At 44.9% G+C, this 23,874-nt stretch overlaps 1 protein-coding gene across 2 annotated transcripts in view; it reads left to right on the forward strand.

Annotated features, from left to right (window-relative positions):
- The window catches only part of TSPAN7 (tetraspanin 7), a 159,836-nt gene that overhangs the window by 16,011 nt on the left and 119,951 nt on the right, over nucleotides 1-23,874 (forward strand). The window contains exon 1 of one of the 2 annotated variants that reach the window (XM_074994807.1): nucleotides 14,321-14,409. The exons of the other annotated variant lie outside the window; for it this stretch is intronic. Coding sequence (XP_074850908.1) covers nucleotides 14,401-14,409 — 9 coding nt within the window. The 5' untranslated portion in view covers nucleotides 14,321-14,400. Of the gene's footprint in view, nucleotides 1-14,320; nucleotides 14,410-23,874 lie in introns of those variants that run through there. 2 annotated transcript variants of the gene reach the window in all.

A 23,874-nucleotide genomic window follows, 5' to 3' on the forward strand; every position in this document is an offset into this window, starting at 1 on the left:
CAGCATACTCGGAGTCTCAGTACATCAAGATTCTCTTTCATTTGCCACATGTTTAGTTACTCATAGACTGAACTCATGGTAGATTGAGTCAGGGAGTGTGCAACTTCCATATGGTCAGACAGTGGTTAGTGGCAGTTGGAAATGGGTTTGAGAGCCTTGATTCCCGGTTCCCTGCATTAATCTTCAGGCTGTGCAACTTGCACTGCATGTTTCAACTAGGGTAGAACGGTTTATTCTTCCTTTATGCAGGCTGAGAGAGATACTAACTTTTGTCTCCTGCCTTTTGTTGTTTTGACTGCACCTACAGTCTCGTGATTCACCTCACAGTGTCATTCTGCATGTAGGTAGGCAGGGTCTAGAGTGACAGTTCAACCTAATTTTATATGGCTCCTGAAAAAGTAAAGTCACTTAAGATACTTAAGAGATTAACTTAGCTCCTCCTCCTCTAGCTCCTCCTCAGTAAAATCACTTTCCTGAAAGTGTCTGATTCAGGCTAAGTGAAATTTAGGGCTCGTCTATACTAAGTGGAAGAGCAACACTACCACATTCAATCTTGCAGGGTTCTCTTTAACTGTGGGAGGGCCCTAGATGGCACCCACATCCCCATCCTGGTCCTTGTCCGCCAGGCTGTGGACTATGGGAACTGCAAAGGCTACCTCTTCATGGTGCTGCAGGTCTTCATGGGGCACAAGGGCCACCGATGTTGAGTGGACAGGAAATGCTCCTGATGCACTTATTTTCTGGAAGATGCACACTGGCACCTTCTTCCCTGACTGTACCAGCAGAGTTGGGGAGGTGGACGTGCCCATCGTCCTTCTGAGCAATGCAGTCTCTCCTGGCTAATGAAGCCCTACATTGGCAGTCTTGACCCCTGATCAGGTGCTGCATGGTGTGGAATGTGTGTTCAGCCATCTCAAGATGAGGATCCTGTGTCTCATCACCTGCCTGGACCTCAGCGAGTAGCAACATCCCATCTGTGATGGTGGCCTGTTGTGTGCTCCACAACTTGTGTGGGACCAAGGAGAAGGGTTTCCTCCCAGTGTCAGGGAGCTGAGGCCAGGGTCTATGAGCAGCCAGACACTTGTGCCATACATAGAGCACATTGAGGGACTGTGCTCATCAGGTAGGCCTTCAAGGACAGTTTTCTGCAGGGCCACTTCTGGGTCTCTTTCCCTGGTGCTTCTCCACAAGGGGTCCCTGTTTTCCAAATTTCCATCTCCCCTGCCCTCCCTTCCCACCATCCCCCTCCTTTCCTTGCAGAACAAATAACAACATACAGTTTCTGGAACAAAGTGGGGTGTTTATAGGGGAAACATACAACAGGGGAGGGAGGGAAGAGGACAGGAATCTGGAATGCAGGAGGGAGGAGGGAGCTCAGGCATGGGGCTGTGAGCACTGCCTACCCAGAGGGTCCTGCCGCCCCCTGTTCCAGAGCTCCAGTGGCCCCTGTGGACAGTAGGAAGGGAAGGCTGGTGTGGGGTGGGGATGTGGCCAGTGGCCCCTCTGTGCAGGACACCAGGCATTCCATTGCTATGGCCCTGCTGTACTGCTGGCACATCAGGTGGTCCCAGGCAGCCCAGCAGTGCTCTCAGTCCACTCATGCTCCACCTGCTCCTTCTCCAGGCTCTGTGTGATGGTCAACAGGCAGGATATCTGCTCCTGGAGCAGGTCATCCTGGGGGCACTTCCTTCTGTGGATCCCGTGCATGTAGGTAGATTGTGTGTGAGATGGGGACGTGCCACATTCACAGCTGACCCAGCTGTGAGGAGAAGATACAAGGACTGTCATCACGGGAGACTTCATGTATGTTGTTCAGCCCAGATCCCTGAACCGACACTGAAGGTTGGTCTTCAGATGCTGGCGATATGCTTTGAGCATAGCCATATGTTGGTCAGACAGCAGACACTGTCCTTTTGGGACACAGAAGTCATAGGGGAGCATAATGACACCCATGGCCGAGGAATGAGCAGGTATGGTAATGTGCTAGGCCATGCCGCACACCGTGGGCCCAACACTTACGGCATCCCCTGCAGGGAAGACTCCTATCTGAGCCTGCAGGATGGGGTAAGGTAGCGGGAGGTGTGTGTGAGTGGTAGACACAGCTTGCTGGGAAGAGGGCTACAGGTTTCCCCTCCTTTGCCTCCCTCTCTTCTGGTTACCCTGCACATCAATCTCCCCTGCAGCACCGCACAACATTGAGAGCAACTGCTGCCTGAGTGTGAGCCTGACCATCAGCAAAACTGCCGTGAGGGTCCTCTGCTGTCTGTTACTACTTAGCAAGGGCATTGGGGAATCACAAAAGCAGGAACTAGTGTTATCTAGGAAATGTTTGGAGTCTTAGTGCTATCAAGCAGAATATGGATGCATATTTCACACAAGGAAACATGGCGTGCACTGAAGTCCTGGAAAGAAAATATTAAGAAATGTGGTTTTTAGCATTTTGGATTCTGAATCTCAGCCATAACCCTTAAAATAAAATTATGCTGGATTCATATGTGGTTTATGCTGAGCTGTATCACTAGTATTAAAATTATACCCCTCCTTGTGCAAAACTGCTGTATTTGCTGTTTTTCTCCTCCTGGCTTTATCCTGTAATCAAAGTACTGCTTTGAGAAAGTAAACTGTATAATATCCAGTTCCATTATGCAATCTTGCTTTTATTTATGCTACACCACACAATAACTTTTAAAAGTTACAACTAATGCAAAGCTGAAGAGGGAAAAATAGAAGTACTAGTCATAGAAATTTTTGGATAATTCTTTTTTTTTCCCCTCCCTGCTAGGTATGGTCATATAAGATACATACTAGGGAAGGACAAAGGCTAAACAGGTTTGCTGCAGCAGGTAGTAGATGCTTTCTGAAAATCCATTTTGTATGGAATTCTAACTCTGGGGCCTTGCCTCCTTAGTGGAAGGCAGACAGAACTTTCCAATCCCTTAAGACATATTTTACACAGTGCAAAACAAAAGAGCAGAAATGTAGCACTTTGAAGACTAATGACATGATTTATTCAGTTTTTTACACTCTAGTTAAAATCCTGTGGTTGGCCTGAGTTATCTGATTCGGACATAGAGAACTCAGACTGAGGCTACCAAGCAAAATAAGTTGACTGCAGATATGCAATTCTACCTATGTCAATTGTGTAGTTAGAGTCGACGTGTCTGCTCTTGGCTTACTTTCCCATCCCTGCTAAAGAAGGTCAATGGGAGAGTTTAATTGCAGTGTAGACAGACATACCCATAAGGTCTCATGTCCCAAAGGACTGCATCAGGTCACATCCATTCTGTTTTCCTAACAGTTAATAAGTGGTGATGTTCTAATGCAGACAAGACAAGTCGTAGTTTTCATTTGCTAGCTGGTGGAAGAAATGGCCGGTGGAGTCCAGGAATTTATCTCAAGCAACTAAAATGTATTAGAACTACAGATTTGTTGATGCTGTGATATCAGACGTAAAAATACGCTCGGTTTCATAGTGAAGATAAGTGGCAGGAGCTGATAGACTTTGACAAGTGGTCTCTGCGCTGGGTCTGATGGAGCAGATCTTCCCTGGTTGAGGGCTTGAAAGGGGGATGTCTTAGGTATTCATCTGTAGAGCCCTGTGCCAATACAATTGTCTACCCACAGATATAGATATCTACAAATAGAAATTGGTCTCCGCTGCTCATCAGGGCTCTGTTCTCAGGACAGGCTGTGGACAAAGGAAAGAAGCATCGTGTTGCTGCTTCCAGGATGCAGTGCATCGTAGGTTAAGTATTGTCATAAAGCTGATGAAAGTTGTCTTTGAACTACCTACAAGCTCAGCTTTCTTACGTGGAAGCTTATTTTCCTTGGGAAATTACTTCACTTGCAGAAGGAGCTGTAAGGCTCCAGTGACCATCTACAAAGTTTTTTGAGGACAAAATGGAGCTGAGGCTTCTCAGTATTTCCTGTCCAGGGTGCTTTCAGAATTGCACCGTGATGAGCCTGCTCTGCCAACATCCTTCCTGCATTCACCCGCCCGCTTTAGTACAGTTTTCTTTTTTTCCCCAACATATTTGACATTAGAAGATCCTTGGGGTTCTTGGAGTAAACTAAAGCCCTTGGTCATTTGACTAATTCCCTGGGCAATGCTGTTACTGAGAAGAACATGTCTAAATGGTTGATTGTATAACTACCCGCAGGCATACTCAAACCTGGGACCTCTGGAGCTTATTGCATGAACCTCCACAGTTTGATCTGAAAGCCTGCTGTCTTTCAGCGAAGACAGATGTGTCTAGGTTCCACTACACAGGAGAGTGAACTGTATCCCTGGGTGTGTGGGTTACAATTGCACCTCCTCTTGCTGCAACTCAGTGGTTTTCAACTTGTTTTCATTTGTGGACCTCTTTGGAAATGGGCAGATCTTTGAGCTGTTTGTTTCTGTGGATGCATCCTACAGGTGATGGAAGTGTGGTGTACAGTATCGAAGTGAACTAATTATATGTTAGAAGGTATCTTATTCATTTATTGATCAGACTATTGGTAGTACACTTGCTCTGGGCTGTGTGTTGCATCTGAGATGCTTGCATTTTTTTCTTCTCTAATGTCTCTCTGTTGACTTGCTTTCTCCTGCACTGAAGGCACTGTTAGAGAATGGAGCTGCTTATTTAAAAATGTCATATCATAGGATTCTCACTCACCTACTCTGTTTGGAGAAGACTGTTTTTTAAGGTGGTGGTTAGCTTTACAGTTCAAGGTTATTGTCTCACAGTGAATTGCACCTATACTCCCCAGCTATTGTTCAGGTGGGGCATCCACTCTAGGCTTCAGGCTTTCCTGGCCATCCACTGTCTGACTGTATTTTGGTATCTCAGCTAGATGCTCTGCCTAAGCAGGCCTGCTTACTTTCTCTTCAGAGATAAGTATAAGGTACCACCCCTTCCAAATCAAACCTATTTCATTCTTTCATGCAAAAGCACTACAGAGGAAATGTTTATAGCACTAAAAGAACCCACACATCCTAATAAGCTTTCCAGGCATCACCCCAACACTGTGGGCTCTGGCAGGAGCAGTCCGTCAGAATTTCATGAGGTGTTTTCTGGTGGTTTTAAGGTCATCACAGCTTCATCTCAGCACTAGCATAGTCTCGGGGATCCTCAAAAATCCAAGACTTTCCAACCCTGGGTGAATCAAAGGTCCTTCCTGTTTTAGGGTTGCCAGCTCTCCTGGCAGGAAGACCACATGTTAATTGAGGGAGAGCTGGTACCCCTAATCTGTTTGCTCCATCAGACTGAAGGCCCTGAGCCTGTTTAAAACCAGGCAATTTATCCAAAAATCCTTTCTTTGTTGTTCCCTGGAGAATCCAGTTTGAGCTATACAAGCTGTCCAGGGGTAGCTTCAAAGAGCTGGTAACCAGAGGAGTTTCATTAGCATCCCTGAAGTTGCACACAGTCTCACAATAGCACACAAAAAATTGCATTTTTAATACTATGGAACCCTAAGGCATTGAACTTAGTTCTGTAACGCCTATCTTAATTCCATAAGGCTTGTCTGGGATATTGTTATATCTATCACAGTATTTGCTCTTCCTTTCTGACGCATTGGCTGGGTCTACACTTGCCCCCAGCTTTGAAGGGGGCATGGTGATCAGGATGATGAGAGATGGCTAATGTAGTGCTGCAGGGAATATGCAGCACTTAATTAGGCTAATTCTCCCCCGTGGCAATTTTGAAGTGTCAAACTTCGACGTGCTGGCATGCGTGTAGCCACAGGCACTTTGTAGTGCCCATGCTACTTCAAAGTGCCTCTACTCCCCAAAATTTTGACACTTCCAAGTTGCCACAGGGGAAAGTTAGCCTGAAGAAGTGCTACATGTTCATCGCAGCACTCCATTAGTAATCTCCCATCACCCTGATTACCATGCCCCTTCGAAGCTGGGGGCAAGCGTAGACAAACCCATTACGTTTTTTCACTTATTTTGTGATAGGCTGCCTTTTCTTTGAGGGACACCTGCTTCCTCCTCATCAGAGCATGAGAAGTTTCTCAGGAGGGGTACATAGGCACAAATAAATTAGGCTGTGGGGAGACAGGGTGGCAGTGGCTTGCATTTCTCCACTGCTTTTGTTGCCACAAGATATTATTCAGACCAGCTCAGCAGGGTTCAGAAATGAGTGGACATTTATTTGGATAGTTACTTTTTTAAATTCTCATTTCTGTTACAAGAGGCTCAAGAACACAGTGTGGTATCTCTGCCCATTTTGGCTAATAGGCATTGATGGATTTATCCTTCATAAGCATATTTAAGTATTTTTTAATCTATTTATAGCTTTTGCCTTCACGACATCCGCAGACAATGTGTTCCGCAGATTGTGTGTGTACTTCCTTTTGTTTGCCCAGACAACGAATTCCACAGGTTGATTTGTGTACTGCCTTTTGTCTGTTGATATCACAGTTCTGGTGTTATGTGAAAGAATAAACAACATCATCTTACTCACTTTCTCCACTCCTGCCAAAATTTCATAGACCTCTGTCATGTTTCTTCCCTCCCCCGACAGTCTCTTTTCCAAGCTGAAACACCCCTTCCATGCCCTGCCAAGTTTGTAAGGGAGTGGCAGTCACCAAAGCATATGGGTACTCATGGGGTTATAAAGAAGTCTTCCGTGGGGTACATCAACTTGTCTAGCTATTTGCCTAGTTTTACAACAAGCTCCATGAAAAGTACTAGCAAAGTAAGTATATACTAAAATTTCATGTTGACAATGACTTGTTTATGTTGTTCTGTACACCATCCGCAGAAATGGAAGCACAATATTTATAGTCCAATTGATATTTTTATGATTATGTGGTGAAACTGAGAACATCCACAATTTTTCAGTAATAGTATGCTGTGAGGCTTTTGTATTTTTATGTGCTGGATTTGTAAGCAAATACTTTTATAAGTGGGGTAAGGGTAAGCAAGACAGATCAGGCTCCTGAAAGGATTACTGTAGTCTGGGATGGTTTGAAAGCCTTCAGAAGCCTCATCCTCCAGGGCGTAAGCCGAACTCAGAAAAAGGTAAGATTTATGTCCAATGCTGGTTTCATTAGGCCTATGAGCAACTTGTTCCATAACTGCCCATTTGAGTAGTAACAGAGAAGGAGCCGTGCTAGTCTATATACTATCAAAACAAAAAAAGCAGTCAAGTAGCACTTCAAAGACTAACAAAATAATTTATTAGGTGAGCTTTCATGGGACAGACCCACTTCTTCAGACCGTAGCCGTACCAGACCATTGCCTGTTTGAGGATATGTTACACCTTGGTCTGCAGCCTGTGGCTTATTGGTCGCTGTCAAAACAGGGTAGATGAACCATTGCTCTGTTTGGCTCTGGTATGACAGTTCCTATGTTTCCTGGGGTGGGGTGGGGGAGCAGGGCCTAGGGCAACCTCCCCTGCACTGCAGACCCCATCTTTCTCCCACCCCATCTCTGCTCTGCACTTGCCCTGCCTCTTTAGCCACTCCTCAGGCCATAGAGCCAGCGATTAGTTGGATCTGAGGGCCAGGCGCAGCGGAGGCAGCAGCGTTCATTTCCCCTCTCTCCCAACACTCACCCAGTGGGTGGCAGGAGCGGCAGCCTGCTCCACACTGCCGTGCCGTGCGGCCCTCCCAGCCTGCTGTGCCTCACTCCTCCACAGGGGTGGGAACCGGAGCGGCGCTCCAATTCCTGCCATTGCAGAGAAACGAGGCACAGGGGGCTGACAGGGTGGTGTGGGCTGGTACAGTAGGGTAGAACGGGTGGGCGTGCCCACTGCCCACGTGGCCTGTGTATGGTGAGAGAGGTGACCCCTTCTGCCTCCACTGCCCAACCTTCAGCACCAGGTAACCTCCCCGCCGTAGGACGGTTGCACAGCAGCTGTGGGAGTGGAGTGGCCGCCCAGTTTGTCCTGTAGACGGGTTAGCTCCGTCTTTCGGTAATATATCACTTTTATAGCTTGATGTGATCTCTCTGTCAGGAGCTGCCTGAGACCAACGAATGAAATCCTGCAGGGTGTTATTCTCAGATTAATTACGTAACTATGTAGAATTACATAACTATACCTTTTCCCCTCGCCCCACTATTGCCATCTCCTGGAATGGTCTAGTTTGTGCAATTAGAGCTGAAATTAGAGTCTTGTTGTTGCGGCTTGAGTGGAAGAACGTAGAGTGTGTGTGTTCCAAGTCACCCTTGGAGGCATATGAAGTTATAAATTGCTTCTATGCCAAATGGCAACAGCATGACCTCGGCTGGCTGTCTTATGTCCCTTGAGACACCTTTGGCCTGCTGGGCCTGATGCTGCTGGCTCTTCCGTGGAGGGAGATGAGGAGGGAAGGAGCCACCTCCTACTGGTGTTCGATGCACTGAAGGCTGCTGCCTGCTTTTTGTGTTTCAATTCTTCAGTCCTGTTTTCAGCCCTGCTCCTGAGAAGTAGTCACTTAACTTGTTGAGGGCCACATTCCATCCCTTCAGCTCCTTTCTCCTGAAAGCCAGTGTATTTGGTCCTCTTTCCCACCACATCCCCTCTCCAGTCATCTGTAGTATTCTGGTCTCTTTCTCCTGCGAAAAGATAGCCCTTCCGCACACAGCAAGGTCTCCCACACAAAGCAGCATAGTAGCTTATGCACCTTCTGAGAGGCTCTGTTTGATGCCTGTTCTGTGTTACCTGACCCATCAATCAAGGTGTGGAGGAAAGCCCTGTACTTGAAACATAGATTCATAAATTAAATTATTTTCTCAAATTTTTTTTAATAAAGCACATGATTAAAAATCCATTCTGTGCTTAATATTTTGTTACCATTCACTTTCAAAGATCTGCCCAGGTATTTATATACTAAAGTGTGGCTGGAGTTAAATGAGAAGGTAGTCTCTGTATGACCATATTCCGCCATTCAGAGAAGAGACTCCCAGGTAACTAGAGATTCCTGAGGCAATTTCCTTCAGAACCATAGACTTGTAGACTTTAAGGCCAGAGGGAACCATCACAATGAGCTAGTCTGACCTCCCGCAGGCTGGAGAACTTGAGCTACGCACTCCTACAGTAGGCCCATCACCTTTGGCTGAGATAGTGAAGTTCTCAAGTCTTGATTGAAAGACTAAAGCTATGTCTAGATTGCAGGTATTTGTTGCCAAAATGGCTGTTTTATCGACAAAACCCACAGAGCCTCCAGGTTGTGAAGCGCGGTGACAGAACACAGTCTTTTGTCGACAACTCTACCCCACTCGCCATGAGGGAGAAAGCCTCTGTCAACAGAGATCTGTCAACAAAGCACTGGCTGGATGTTCTGGGGGGGGGCTTCTGTTGACAGAAAAGGCCTCTGGGAAGCCGCACGGGTCCACAGCAATCAGTGCTCTATGGTTCCTGCCTCCAGCCCTTCTTAAGGCCACAGGGAGTGCAGAGAACCCCATGGCTGGAAGCTGAGAGCATGTGAGCAGTAGAGCTACAAGCTCCTCACTGCAGTATTCTCACAGCTGCACTTAGCAGCCAGACACAATGGCAGAGGCCCCCGGAGACTGCCCAGGGGTCCAAATACCATGCCTCCTCTTGGAGTGGTGCAGAAATCCAGGCCCTCCTGGACTTGTGGGCGGTGGAGGAATGCCTGCAGGATGCCAAGGCCTGCTGCAGAAATGCAGAGATTTATAATACAATGGCCACCACCCTGACCAAATGGGGCCTCCCCCACTGCTCCCTGGAGCAGGTCTGGACACAGATAAAATAACTTTGCCAGGGCTCCGTGCAGGCCCAGGATGCTGCCCGATGCTCTAGGGCAGGATCAGCAACATGCCCCTACTATAGGGAGCTCAACAACATCACCCCTGTGCCTGATCCTTGAAACAGGGCTCGAGGCCCTCCCACCACAGCAGGAGGATCCCACCGAGGAGGAGGAGGAGGAAGAGATATCGGTATCTCTGCTCCAATTCCTGCTGGAGAGATCTGAAGAAGTAGGTCTTTCCCACGAAAGCTCGTTGCCCAATAAGTAATATTGTTAGTCTTTAAGGTACTACAAGACTGCTTGTTTTCTCTTTTTTTGTTTGTTTTTAGTTTTTGTTTTTGTTTTGTTTCCCAGGAAGAGAGGAGTTGATAAGTCACTGTCACTGTTCTGGAACACACTTGTGGATTGACTCTGGGGAAATCTGAAGTTCTTATGAATTTGTGCCAGTCACTGAACACAAACAACAAGCATTGATTATCAGAGTAAAGCAGCAGTGTCTCCTGCCTCGTCACTTTTGCTATGGCATTGAAAGGAGGCATGTTGGAGTAGAATATCCCCCCGCACAATGCTCCAAGTCTCCTATCAGTCAAATTAGTTACCATAAGCAGAGAGAGTTGCCTACTATTTCCTCTTGTATCCCTGCAGGAGAGAAGTAGCAACTATTTACCTACCCCGCCACATCTTTGGATGGCCCTTACGCCTCTGCCTAAGGAGGAGTCTCCTTTCCTCTTGTTAGCGATCTCCCATTTGAACTATGGGACTCAGCCACAGAAAGAGAGTTAAACATGAATTTGTATCGTGCCCTCTTCTGGGGCTGCCTTAATCTGTCTGTCTCAGTGCTTTGAATGCAGATCCTCCCCTGCATGTTTCTCCTTTTAACATCTAAGGGGAGTCGCTAGCACGTCTGGGGAGAACCAGACCTCTTAAGTTACTAATGTATTGTGTGTTCATACGTTGGCTTTGTCCTTGCAGCATGTACAAGAAGTGGGAGGCTCGAATGTGTGACAAGAGAGCAGTCTGCAGCCACAGAAGCCAGTGGGAATTGGGTTGTGGCCTGAGGAAGTCTGTGCTGTGGCAAAAGAGGTTGATACAAGGGCTGAATGAGGCAGCTGTGCTAGGTCCATCCTTTGCCAGCCTTCGCTTGGGCTTGTCATGTGTTTAGGATGAGCTCCTGGTTATTTACTTTACCTTCTAAGTATGAAAGTCTGCTCCTCTGCCACACCCGGGATGGCACGGCAGTTGTGTGGAGTCCGGGGCACGTGGAGTCAGCAAGCCTCTGCAGTTTGGAAAGCCCTGCAAATCATGTTCTTGATCCAATCTGTTTTCTCTTGCCCTTGCAATGCGTTTGTCCTCTGTACACCCAGCAGTTAGCTAGGGAAAGAATTACACGGCATTAAAAAAGAAAATTAAAGAGTGGAGGGAATTAGTCATTTCGTAGAACTCGCTGTGAGTGCTGTGCAGGAACATGAACAGTGGTGCAGTGAATGGAGATTCAAATCAGTATGACATTGAGCAAACACAGGAATAGCTGTTAGAGTAGAAATTTGGCTGTCATCCAAAGAATAGAAAGCTCTTCTGCCCTTTGATCATCAAGTGACCCAGTATAGACTGTATTATCTCTTTACGGGCACGTGAGCTGTCTCTTAGCATGTGACTGTCCAGCAGTCTTGTATGTAGGCTATGTAGACATGGGTTGGAGAGTGGGAGATCTGCTGGTGGTAACACTGAGTGGGTGGTGGATGCTGCTATGTCCTGCAACCCTAAATGCCAGTGAAAACAAATACTAAGCCATGGAATGGTACTGGGTCATGCTCATGTGATTTTAGCCTTCAATCCTTTTTGGATCTGAATTTCCTGTTTTGTTTTTTTCCTGTCAAAATGTTAACATTCCTTTGTAGATTTTTTTTGTGTGTTACCTCCATTGGTACTTTCTTTTATATATAAAATGTAATAGCTCTGAAACTGCATGCAAACCAGCACCTGTGTTTCTGGAAGCGGGGAATGATGCATTCTTACACTTGATATTGCCTCGGTTCTAGGGAACAGGCAAAATCTTCTTTCGGGCAACAAGAGCTGGGAGAAGCAGAGTGGAAGCTCTTGTGATTGAGCCGTCTTCCAGGAACAGCTGGCACTTCCCCCATGCTGGGAAGAAGAAAGGGAGAGGCATTTCTGGACCCAGTGCCCTTCTTCCTTTCTCTCCTTCCCTGATGATCTGAGGGTAAGGCAAAATGGCCCAGTGCAGCCAGGAGAGTTAAAGAAAGCAAGGGACCTCAGGTGGAAGTGAAACACCTTCCAAGCCCCATTTTCAGTGGTGGCGGAAGACTTGTTAACAATTTGAAATCGGGATGTTATTTTATTGTTTCCCAGTTGCTTGTTTCCCTCAGTGTAGTCCAACCCATCACGCTCCCTCTGCCTCATCCTCTCTTCTCTCTCCTCCTCTCAATCATCCCCTTTCTCCTTCCTTCCCTCACCCCAGCAGATTTGTTGCTTTGATTTATTCACTCCTTCCTTCCATTACTGGTCCTCCCGTCACCCCCATGCCAAAAGAGAAAATAAAGGGGTAAATAAAAAACTGGAAATGACAAGCGGGCTATGTCTTATCCCCCCATCACTTTGCTTCCATGTTATGTCACTGTTCTCCACCTTTTGTTGTCATCTTTTGGGTTGTAAGCTATTCCAGGCAGGGACCAAACCTGTCAGTGTGTATGTAAGAGACTGTGACCAGCATAAAGGAGAACGTGATTCCAATTAGGGCTTTTGGGCATACCCATAATATAATTCCAAGTATAACTAAATGTTGATATTCTGACTGCATAGGAGAACAGAGTGTGCCAGGTAGACACAGAAAACCTCTTGAATTGGGAGTACTTATGTCACCTTCTGGATGACTTGTTACAAAGCCAATTATAGAACATCTTTGGTTGTCAATCATTGCAAAAGCAGGTCATGTTGCTGTATTTATAAACACTTAAAACCAAACCAGGCAGTTTACTAGCTGTAATGCAGGCTGCTGTTTAATATGTTGCTTTTAAATGTGTGTGCTGAGGGGGTGGATGGTTTATATAATCCTATAGCGGAAGGACCCTCAAATTCCCATTTAATGCTGGAGCTCACCAGACTCCAGATGTGTGTTTTCATCTTGTCCCTGTCATCATCCCATTTTCTCCCATCATTTCCCTTGGATTTGTAAGATGAAGACCACTGTAATAAGTGTGGATTTTCAGAATTTCATAAATTGCCAGATGGGAGGAGGACTGTATCCTTTTTCTCTGCCGTAGTAAAGAATCAGCTCTTTGCTGGAGAGTGGTTGTTGCAGGGTGGCTTAAAGAGGTTTTTCTGCACAACTGAGAGAGCAGAACATTTTTGGGATGCCCCAGAACTGTGTGAAGTGGTGCTTCTATATGTATGAATCGTGTGTGTCTGAGAAGTAGAATCCTATCCTTCAGAATTTGATTCTCTCTACTCCTTCTTCCCACCATGTGCACTGTTTAGCACTGTGCCATTGTATATAAACTGCCTTGTCTTATAAACGAAGCTGCATCTGTGAATAATTCCTACCCCTCAGAAACCTTGCCCCCTTCCAGTTTGTGGTTGTCAATTTTTAAAATGCTAGTTGCCTCTGTTGTTTTTTAAAAGAGCCACTACTGATGTAAGTTTCTTGCAATGCATTATTCAGTCCTTTTTAGACTATCACATATAACGAGCTGAATTAATATTTCATCAGTCACTGTGGTTCTTACCAAAGGGAACTCCTTTACTTTTATCACATGGCACCCTTATATTTCTGTATTTAGCAAAGATGCTTAGACTCCAAGTTACCGTTTGATAGAACAAACTCATCACTTTCCAAATGAATCGATTCTTTTAAAAAGCCCTGAACTTGAGATTGGTGCAAGCAGGTCTCTGATATTTCTGGATTTTGACTGTATCCACCCCATCCACCCAAAATGGGTTGTTCAATTCTTGTGTACTGAATTTAAGCAATCAACTGATATTGTTCCAATATCTTTTCGGTTGGTTTGAAAAGAGCTTCCACTGGCTCATGGTGGGAGCTTGAAGGAGACTCAAAATAGGCGTTTTTATTTACTTTAAAAATTAGCTGTGTTTTCATTTTAGATTAAATGTTGAATATTTAATTTCTTTACATCAAAAACAAGGCCTGTAGTAAAGCTGTTTTTTTTCCCTTTTGAGAATTAACTAAGCAATTTTTCCCCTCCCCCTGTTCAGTGAAATTCAGGTACAAAATTAAATTCCAGGCAGGGCTGGACGCAGCTGTTTTGTTTTTTAAGATGGGAGGTCAATAGAGAAACACTACAGTTATTTTATATGCACTATGGAACAAAATGGAAACTCGTTTTCTTAAACTGTAGGGGTCCTATGTTTTCCTGCAGATATGGAGATTTTCATTTCACTAATCTGATTGGGCATGATCTTGTTCTGGGGCTGGGAGATGAGTCAAAAGAGAAGTCTATGTAATTTTTAACTTGTAATTTCTCAATACATCACATGGGTAGTGTTTTTAGGGCAGACAGCTGTTCTGAGCTGTTGATTGTCAATGAAACTAGAGAGAAGGTATTGGTGTAGCTAAAAAGCCCAGGGTCGTGTCTCCTGGAGTCACTGAGAACTGCTGGCTAGGTTCTGTGCTGCAAATAGAAGCAGTGATAGATGCTGAGGAGATGTATGTAAATGGGATGGATGCAATAAATCATCTGAGGAATGGCCAGAGTAAGTAGTCCAGAAGGGATAACGTATAGATTTGCAGTGCTAATGCAGCGAAGTGTGGTACAGTACTATTCGGGCAGAATATCTGTTCCCTGCAGTATGTGTGGTCCATATGCTGAGTAGTTTTTTTGCATTGGAAGGGCAATGCTTAATGCAGGCAGATGAGGGTTTTACTTTTCATTCTAAAACAGTAACAATATGGTGTGTTGTATTGTAATGACTGACATTTCAAGAGACTGAGTAAGGTATATTTGAATCTTCACTGAAAGAATAGTTCTGGCCATGCTTAAGTAATAGTTTTATTATGTCTCTTAAAGCAGTCATGAGATGAAATTACAGACAGGTGTATTTTGCCGTTCAATGCAGCTGTGCTTTAAAATATTCACATTTGCTTTTCTCATTTTATTTAAATATTACCTAGTGACATCTTTAGTCTCCTTGAGTTGAAGTTTTTTGTTAAGTCTTGGTCCCTCTAATCCTACCATATACCAGGTGTATTGAGGCTCTTTTTTTTTTTCCTCTAGGAAGGAAGTGGTAAACATTGTTGTCAGAAAATTTATGTTTTCCCAGCTTCATTGAAATCATTCATGACTTTCCAATGCAGTTTGCTTAAGAGGAGTATATTGTAGTGTGGTGTGAGGAAAGAAGATGTTCTGAAGTAATGTTAAAATATTTTCTGTTGCTAATGTGCTCTGGTGAGAGGGACCCACATGGCCTGTCATGCTGGAACTCTATTGATGGCACGTATATACTGCTGTATTGTGCCAGCAGTGTTTAATGAGGATTCTCATCCAGGCAGAATTTGCCTTTTCCTGCAAATCTTTCAAGGACATCAGTGATGTGAGCCTAGCAAGCCCTTTGTCTGAGCACTTCTTAGTAGTGATTGAAAAAGAGTGAAATACCCATTTCTCACAAACCATCTTTTAAATCGAATCCATGAGGTATCCACTGTGGTACGTATTCCTGGCCTGAGCCTTAATCTTTGGGAAGCTTTTGGAAGTCACCACTTATCAAACATTACCAGTAGGTTCGGTGTCACAACCTTAATCTTTTTTTTTTTTAGTTTTCTAAGGCTGTGCCCAGAACTGTTTGTTTAAAACTGAGTTTAAATGAAGGTGGTACATGAATTTTGGCCTGGTCTCCCCAGCCAATGTAGAGGAGCTTATGTTTATATATGAGAACTATAAATAGAACTGTATCAATTTCTCTTTCTCAGTCTTAGTTGATTGTTTTACAGAGGCTATGGTCGCGTGAGAAAATTGAATTGTACCAAGTTAGATAGTGTTGTTATAACCCATAATAGAGCAGAGTCTGTAATAGCCCTGATGGGTTGGGTTTTGCTTTATGTCCACACTAGAGGTGTTCTATATTGATCCAGCTTTTGTGTTCTCTGAACATGTATCCTTCAGTTCTTGACACACATTCCAGCCGCAGTGAGTTCAGGGAGATTTCAAAATACCCTCTGGGACAACCAAGAGGATCAGGGGAATTGCTAGAGAAAAGCCAACAACCACCTGGTAGACTTCTTTAATTAACTCAGAGAACTCCCTGCTCCCTTCTTGCTGATGCTGTTCTCAGTGTGTTCTCTCAGAAGGTTAAAGGTACCACTTCAGCAAGAAAATCATCTGCTGAAACTTTTCATAAGACATTGAGGAAGTGCTGCAGTTAGGTAATGGTCTGTGTTCCAGAAGAACCTGTGGTGGGCTGGAGTTCCAGAATGGCAGTTCCAGGCGCCACTGGAGAATCCCTACAAAGAATCGTACAACTAAGTAAAACCTTTTGTCGAAAGATGCTCCAGTGGCTGAGGCTGTTCCTGCAAGTGATGTCTGTGGGGGAAAAAGGAGCACTCTGCACCTTGCAGGTTTGGGCCAGTGGCCTTAAGTGGAAGTGTAGACAAGAGATTACTCCATTTTGTGCCTGTTGGGTGTGTTTTGCAGACTTTCCCAGATGCTCCAAAACTAAGCCCTGCAAAGTCACCTTTCCTCCATTGCATGAGGTGTTTGTACACTGAACCCTCACTCCCTATATGTCAGAATAAGAAAAATATACTGGTGTAGAGTTTCTTCTGAGTAGCCTTCAAGTAGCTCCCTCAATATGGTCGTGAATTATTACAGGTTTTTTCCTTTCTTTTTTCGTATTAAGGTAAAAGCGTGTTTTTTCAGCTAGAATTTTATAGCCTCTATGAAAGGAATATTTCACTAGGTTAAAAGGAAATGAGTCAATACATCGAATTTATTGGTTATCTGACAGTAATTTAGAGCGTGGCATGGAAATGAAGCAAACTGTTTCGAGTGCTGCTATTAGCTTAAGAAACTGTAAGGCCTTTGCTTCCACCATCCTCATGGGTCCTACCCCTTCTCTTCCCCCTCCATCCCCCCCTTTTAAATATGAAAGGAATTAAAGATGAGTCTTTGGGGCGGACCTTCTGAATTATCCACCGATATCTTAGTCTAGACTCCATGAAGGTAGTTTTCAGGGTGCTGCCTGTGCTGTCTCCGCGTGACGTCCGTTTGACTCTGCGGGAGTGGTAGGATAGAACCATCGGCAGAACTTCGAAAGCATATCTCCTGCACCTCTCTGTGTGGCAGACATTAGTGCAGGGGTGGGCAATAATTTTTGTTGGAGAGTGGCCACTCCAAGATTTCAGTAGTGGGTAAAGGCTGCACTTTTCTATGGAGGGGGTGTGAGTTTAGGATGGAGGTTGGCTGCAGAAGGGTCTTGGGTAAGGGGACTGGGATGCAGGAGTGAGTGTGGGGTCTGAGAGGGAGTTTGAGTGAAGGGGAAGGTTGTGGCCTGGGGCAGAGGATTGGGGTTCAGGGTCTGGGAGGGGCTATGGGTGCAGGAGGGGATTCTGGCCTGGGGGGGAAGGTGCAGAGGAGGGGGTGCAGGGTCTGGGAGAGAGTTGTGACCTGGGGCTGGAGGGCGCATAGGTTTGGTTCATCCCCCTTACCCTCCGCCCCAGCAATTGGGTTGAGGATCTCCTGCATGCTCCACGCTGGAGCTCATCTGCGACCCGGGGAATCATGGCCAGATGTGCTGCTGAGGCGTGCTGCCAGCTCTGCTCGCCACACTGGCCAAATGGGAAATTAAATTCAAACTTTCCTAATCCTTCACCTGTGTGCTTGGAGAACAGCAGAGCTGAAAGTGGTGGCCAGAGCAGTCACGTTGGGGCACTGTAGGACACCTCCAGAAGGCCAAGAATATTGACTTGCACTGTGCTGCGCCTGCATGACCCTAACGTCGATCACGTAAGGTCCAGTCCTGATCTGGAAGTTTGGTTAGTAATGCTGTTGGAAGCAAGCATGTGGAGAGAACCTTTGTTTCAAATCTACTATTTGTTAAGCTAAGGCAGGGGAGGGAGGGGAATCTTTTGTGGGCCAGGGGCCCCTGGCCCACAGAAAAATCAGCCGGGGCCACTTAAATAAAAACAAAAAAAACCCCAAACCAAACCAAAACCCCACCACCAACCCTCATGGATGTGGCACCCAACTGGTAGGAAGTAGCGACTTACCCCCTCCCCTGCCACTTGGGTTCCCCTCACACTTCAGCCCCGTGCTGGAGGCCAAAGATAAGGGCTTCTCACTAGGGCTGGTTTAACTTTTTGGGGGGCCTGGAGCTAATAGATTTTGTGGGGCCCCTCTGGGGTGGGGTACTGTGTGTGGGAGAGGGTTGCAGAAGAGGAGGGTGGGGGTGCCAGAGCAGGGTGGGAGGTTTGGGCAGGAGTTGGCTGGGAGTGTGGGGTCTGGGCGGGAGGAAGCAGCGGATGGGGGTGCCCACCTGGTGTAGCTCTAGCAGGGGGAGGGAAGAGGGGCACAGGTGGCTCTGTGATGCTGTGCAGGGACGGGCGCCATCCCACACCACTGCCATTGGCCAAGAGTCCCAGCCAATGGGAGCGACTGGATGGCGTCTGCAGACAGAGCAGGGAACACAGCTTCGCTGCGCTGCTGTTCTGGTGCAGAGCCCGCAGGTCAGACTCTGCTGCGGCTTGCTTTGATCCAGCCCCGAGGCTCATGGCTACCCCCCTCTACCCTCTGCATCAGGGAGCTGGCACTCTAGCCATGAGGGGGAGTTCATCCCCTCACACCCCCATGTGGCTAAAGTGCCAACAAGGAGGGGAGCCCGAGCCTTGAGGGCCAAACTGAAGCAAGCCACGGGTCACATGTTCCCCACCACTGAGCTAAGCACTACAAAGCAGCTTTATCTGTATTTTCTTGTAACCATTTCTCATTTTTTGTCTCATGGCTTTCAACGCAACTGCCGTCTATTTCTTTGGATTCAACAAACTGTCTTATTTTAGTGTCTTTAAATTAGTGATTGGGTAACGCGATTTGAACTGATCAACTGATGTAAGTATTAGTCCTTTAAGGGAATAACAAACTTAAAGACATACACTTTTGGGTGGGGGTTTAAGTCCAGGGTTCATAGTGTGTTGGGGTCACCTTGCAGTATGACCAGGGTGGGTAAGAGCCACAGTGTGATCCAAGTGTTGGTGGCAGTTGCAGTTACGCAGACATACTCAGACTGTGACTTGCATGACAGAAGGCTGTTTGCAAGTGGCCCAGCTTTGAGCTGCTGTCAACAAGGTATTGCCAGACCCCCAAGGTTGCAGGGCAGGGGTGACACAGCCTTTCACTGGTGTGGATTGCACCCTCTTATGTCACATCTCCCAGCACTTACTACTTTCCCTCTGCTTCCTCAGCTTTCTGAGTAAAAAGGTGTAGGATTTTGTGGTGTGGTTTGGCTTTTTGATATCAGAAAAGTGGCTCTTCTCCCTTGCTCTTTTCAGCTATTCAGGAAACAGGGTTGGCACTGTTTCATGGTACGCCCGAAAGAATCTTTTCTGGCATATTTTATGCTTGTTATTAAACAGTTTCACAGTTCATGTTTTAATTCGTTAAAAAGAGAGGACTAAGATCAGCGAGGGGCTTGTGCTATGCACATCCAGTATTGGTAAATAATGGGAACTCTGGCCCTGATCCAGGAGAAATGTGACCCAGTAAACTTTGTAAAATACTCTTCAGTTACTCACTTTATTATGCAGGAGCCATTCACAGGATGAATAGTGTCGTCTTAACTACTGCCAAAGGAAACATTTCATATGCTATATATAATCATTTTCTCCGTTTTGGCTTGTAGCAGGAAAAAACTGCCACACATTTTTTCAAAGAGATAATTTCTAATGTAAGGGCTTGGACTTAGCTGAAGTTCACAGTTCACCCTTTGTGTATGTTTTACCCATGTGAGTCAGGTAAAACCTGTTCAGGATGTGTGTTAGTACAATATTTTAGTAGCTCTGCAGCAAAATAAAACTTGTAAAAAGCATATTTGTAAGCCAATAAAGAGAGCTCTAGTTGGATAGGGAGAAAAGATGAGAGAGAGTTAAGCATAAAATTCTTCTCAACTTCCCACCTTACAATCCAAATAGATAATGGATTATTTAATCTTTTTGTATTGCAACAGTGGCAAGAAGTCTTACTCAGATTTGGGCTCTGTTGTGCTAGGTCAGGAGTTGGCAACCAAAATAGTAAGAGCAGCCATTTTTTTCCAATTCAGTAAAAAGTTCAACAATTCAAGAGCCGCAATGCATGTGAATATGAGATGGTCCTTAATAAATAACCTCAAACAATACTTTTTGTAACCCCTATATTAAGAACAGCTCGCACACAATGATTTGTAATGTGATACATGTTTACTGCAGGACATTCACAAACCTTTTACTTATTCTATTTCCTCACACTTCGCATGAGTGTTTGTTCCATTGTCTTCCTGATTTTCACTCCCGAACCTTTGCTCTCTCTGAGGATGCCAGGGTGTTTTCCAACATTTTGAGATAACATATTGTTTGCTATTTAGATATGAGTTATTCACTTCTGGGCTTTTAGACATTCACCAGTTATCAAAAATAATCAGGAGGGTTTTTTGTTCTTTTTTTAACTTTGCAATTATAGCATGGGGAGCCACAGAATAGTCCTTAAAGAGATGCAGGTTGCAGACCCCTGTGCTAGGCACTGTGCAGATGTATAGAAGATGACGACAGTCTCTGCACTTAAGTACATATTTTGATGCCTAAATAGAATGGTGTATTGAGATCCTGCATCTCCAGCTGATTGCAGTGAAAAATTGGCATTACTGTAAATTAGACCTCCTGCATAGGTCCTTAAATAAGTATTTAGGGGGCAGATCCTCAACTGGTATACACGGTCATAACTCTAAAAGTAAGTGGCCCTCTGACAATTCACACTAGCTGAGGATATGCTCAGAGATGTCTTACTTCAAGCACGCATGGGCACGTTGCTTCTCCTTTTCCCAATGTATCAGAGAGGTAGCTGTGTTAGTCTGTAGCTTCAAGAGCAACAAGAAGTCCTGTGGCACCTAAAAGACTAACAGGTATTTTGGAGCATAAGCTTTCATGGGCAAAGACCCACTTCATCAGATGCATGGGGGCAGTTCAGAAGGGTATTTAAAGAGTGGGGTCCCAGTAAGAATGGTTTTTATTAGTGTCCCTGATATATTTACCATCAGGCCATTAGTTCCAATCATAACTCCTTTTGCAGTTGTCCAAGAACTATCTGAATTGGACACATACAATGGCAATGCAAGTAACCCAAAAAGTTTACAGCTTTCTTTCAGCAGCAGCTGAAATAGTAAGTTTACAGCTTTCTTTCAGCAGCAGCTTTTACAAAAAAAAAATGAAAAAAAGTTTTAACTGTAGGATAGGAAACCACATTTTGATAATGTCCAAAATTATTTTTATAACCTTTTTTCCAGTGGCTTATAACTTTCTCAAAGTATCTGCCCATGGAAGGCTGTTTTCCATGGATTCCTCTAAAGCCAGTCAGTGGATGTTACTTATTTTTCTTGGAAAGTCTAGTAAAACTGCTCAGCTTTTTTGTTTTCAGTAATTTCAGCACAGGAAAAAAGGGGTACTTTTACCAGAGACCTTTTTTCCCTACGTGCATTTTTAAATGCTCTATTGTTTTTACTTGAATATCAAACTTAGTCAGGAATACTTTCCTAATTAAAGACTATATACAGGAGCTGAAGAAAATTAGACTTAAGAATAGTTAATTGTGGACATGCAGCCTATTATTGTCTACACAGAAAATAACTCCTATACACAGCTGGGTATTCCAATGTATTCATCTGCATATGAATCTTCTGGATTCTCCTTGAATCCCAACAATCCATTCTTTCTTAGTTACTCCATGGACAGTTTTTTTTTATAGTCTCCTTCAGAAGTGATATCAGAAGGAATTCTTCCATTTCTGCTCTTCTCTGGGGCCTCCAGCCTTGGATTTGTCATGTTTCAGAGGCAGTGCTGTGCTCTTGAATGCACAGCCCTGCTGTATGGAAAACAAGAATCAAATATTCAGTGTTCACCTGTTCAAACAAACACTTTGTTTAAGCTGAAATTCTTTATTAAACTGAGAAGTAAAGTGTGTAGATATTATGTTCAGACAATGATACGGGTGGGAATTTAATTTTTGAGAACAGTAAACAAAAGCTTTGGTTCTCATGTCAAGTCAGAGCCAGCTCCCATTGAAGTCTACATCCAAGGAGTCTGAGCTCTGGCTGATACGAGAGTCACAACATTGTATTTCCTAATGTATAACATGCTTATTCCGTGTTTAAAAGATAAATTAGGAATATGAACATTTTGCAATAGCAGTTACGTTTCCTCACTCCAGAAGTGGAACATAAAACAACAAAATCCATCCCCACTTAACTCAGTTTCTCCCAAATGTCCTGTGTTTGTAAATAATCAGATTAGGGTAATTTTCTAGTGGCATCCTACTAAATCAGTATTTGCAATACCTTTTTTTAAAATAAGAAAAAAATGTACTCTTAGGGTCAGAGTCTTTGTAAAACTTGAGTATTTTTGAACACTTCGGCTGTGTCTACACTAGCACACTACGTCAAAGTGGTCTATTTCGAAGTGAGAACATCGAAATAGGCTACTTGAACGTGTATCATCTACACATCCTCCGGGGTTGGTGCCATCGACGTTCAACATTGAAGTAGTGACGGGGAACGTCGAAAGGGGCCGCCCTGGAAGGAAATGCGGAGCGTCCACACACACAAGCTCTTTCTGTCAAAATAAGGGGCCAGCAAAGCCTGCAGACGGGGTCACAGGCTGGACTAGCCCTTCTGGGACAACAGCAAACCGCTCCCTTAAAGGGCCCCTCCCAGACACACTCGGCCTGCACAGCACGAGGTCCGCAGAGCTGACAACAAGTTGCAGACCCTGTGCACACAGCATGGACCCCCAGCTGCAGCAGCAGCAGCCAGAAGCCCTGGGCTAAGGGCTGCTGTGCATGGCGACCACAGAGCCCCACAGGGGCTGGACAGAGCGTCTCTCAACCCCTCAGTTGATGGCTGCCATGGAGGACCCCACTATTTCGATGTAGCAGGATGCGGATCGTCTACACATGCCCTACTTCGATGTTGAACATCTTTGGATAGGAATAGTGATTTCGATGTCTTGCCGCCAAACGTCAATTTCAACATCGAAATAGCACATGGCGCGTGTAGACGTGACGCGTGCTATTTCGACATTGTGCCAGCTACTTCGAAGTAGCCGGCTAGTGTAGATGCACCCTTCATGACTATAGATGACTGTTGTAAATCTGACCAGTGGAGGAGTTAAGGAAAATGGAGGCAATCTCAGACAATTAGAGAATGACATAGTAGAGAGTGGTGATTGAAGAAATGCTTTTTTGAACCGAAAGTCCATGATACCCTATTTTATGCATATGAATCATATTTGTATCTGCCAGTATGGGCAAAAATTGTTTTGTCTAGAAGGTTGGCTGTTTTTCTGTGGGTCTTCCTCTTGTTGGGTTTGTGTTTCCTGTGTTCCACTATCTACATTAAAGAATGCACAGTCTCTGTGTCATGAACCAACTAGGAGACTGAACAGAGGGACTAGTTGTACTGGTTTAAGAATGATCATCTTCATTTGTATTCTGATCAGGTTGTAGAGTTACTGTTGAAATGCTGTCACCAGACTGCTTTCCTCACAAGATCTTTTATCCCTTTTATCAGGGCTGCAGCTGGTTTGCTGCAGTGAACTCCAAGGCCTGTCTGTCTGTAATACAGCTGTTGCTGTGTGTATGTTGCGGGTTGAACAACTGCAGATGTGACCTACAACTTTAAGAAAGTTGTTAGTTTTTAATTCATGTCCAGTAATGAGAAATCTGCACATTATAAATTGACAAAATCGATACAATAAGAATACTTTTTATTCTCCAGCTGATTGGCCGCCCCTATTATGACTCTCCTTAAGCCCTCAGCAGAAGAACTGTAGTAATAGAGTTTTTGGTTTGCTGGCAGTTACAAAAAATTGTGGGGAAGGGGACAGAGGCAGATGTGCTAATTTGAAATTAATTTGGTTTGAACTGGGAAAGAGTATTTCAGGTTACACTAAATATTTCATTTCAGTTCTGGCCATTTTAAATATTGCTTTTT

This window comes from Carettochelys insculpta, chromosome 1, assembly GCF_033958435.1.
Source record: "Carettochelys insculpta isolate YL-2023 chromosome 1, ASM3395843v1, whole genome shotgun sequence".
In the NCBI taxonomy this organism is placed as follows: Eukaryota; Metazoa; Chordata; order Testudines; family Carettochelyidae; genus Carettochelys; species Carettochelys insculpta.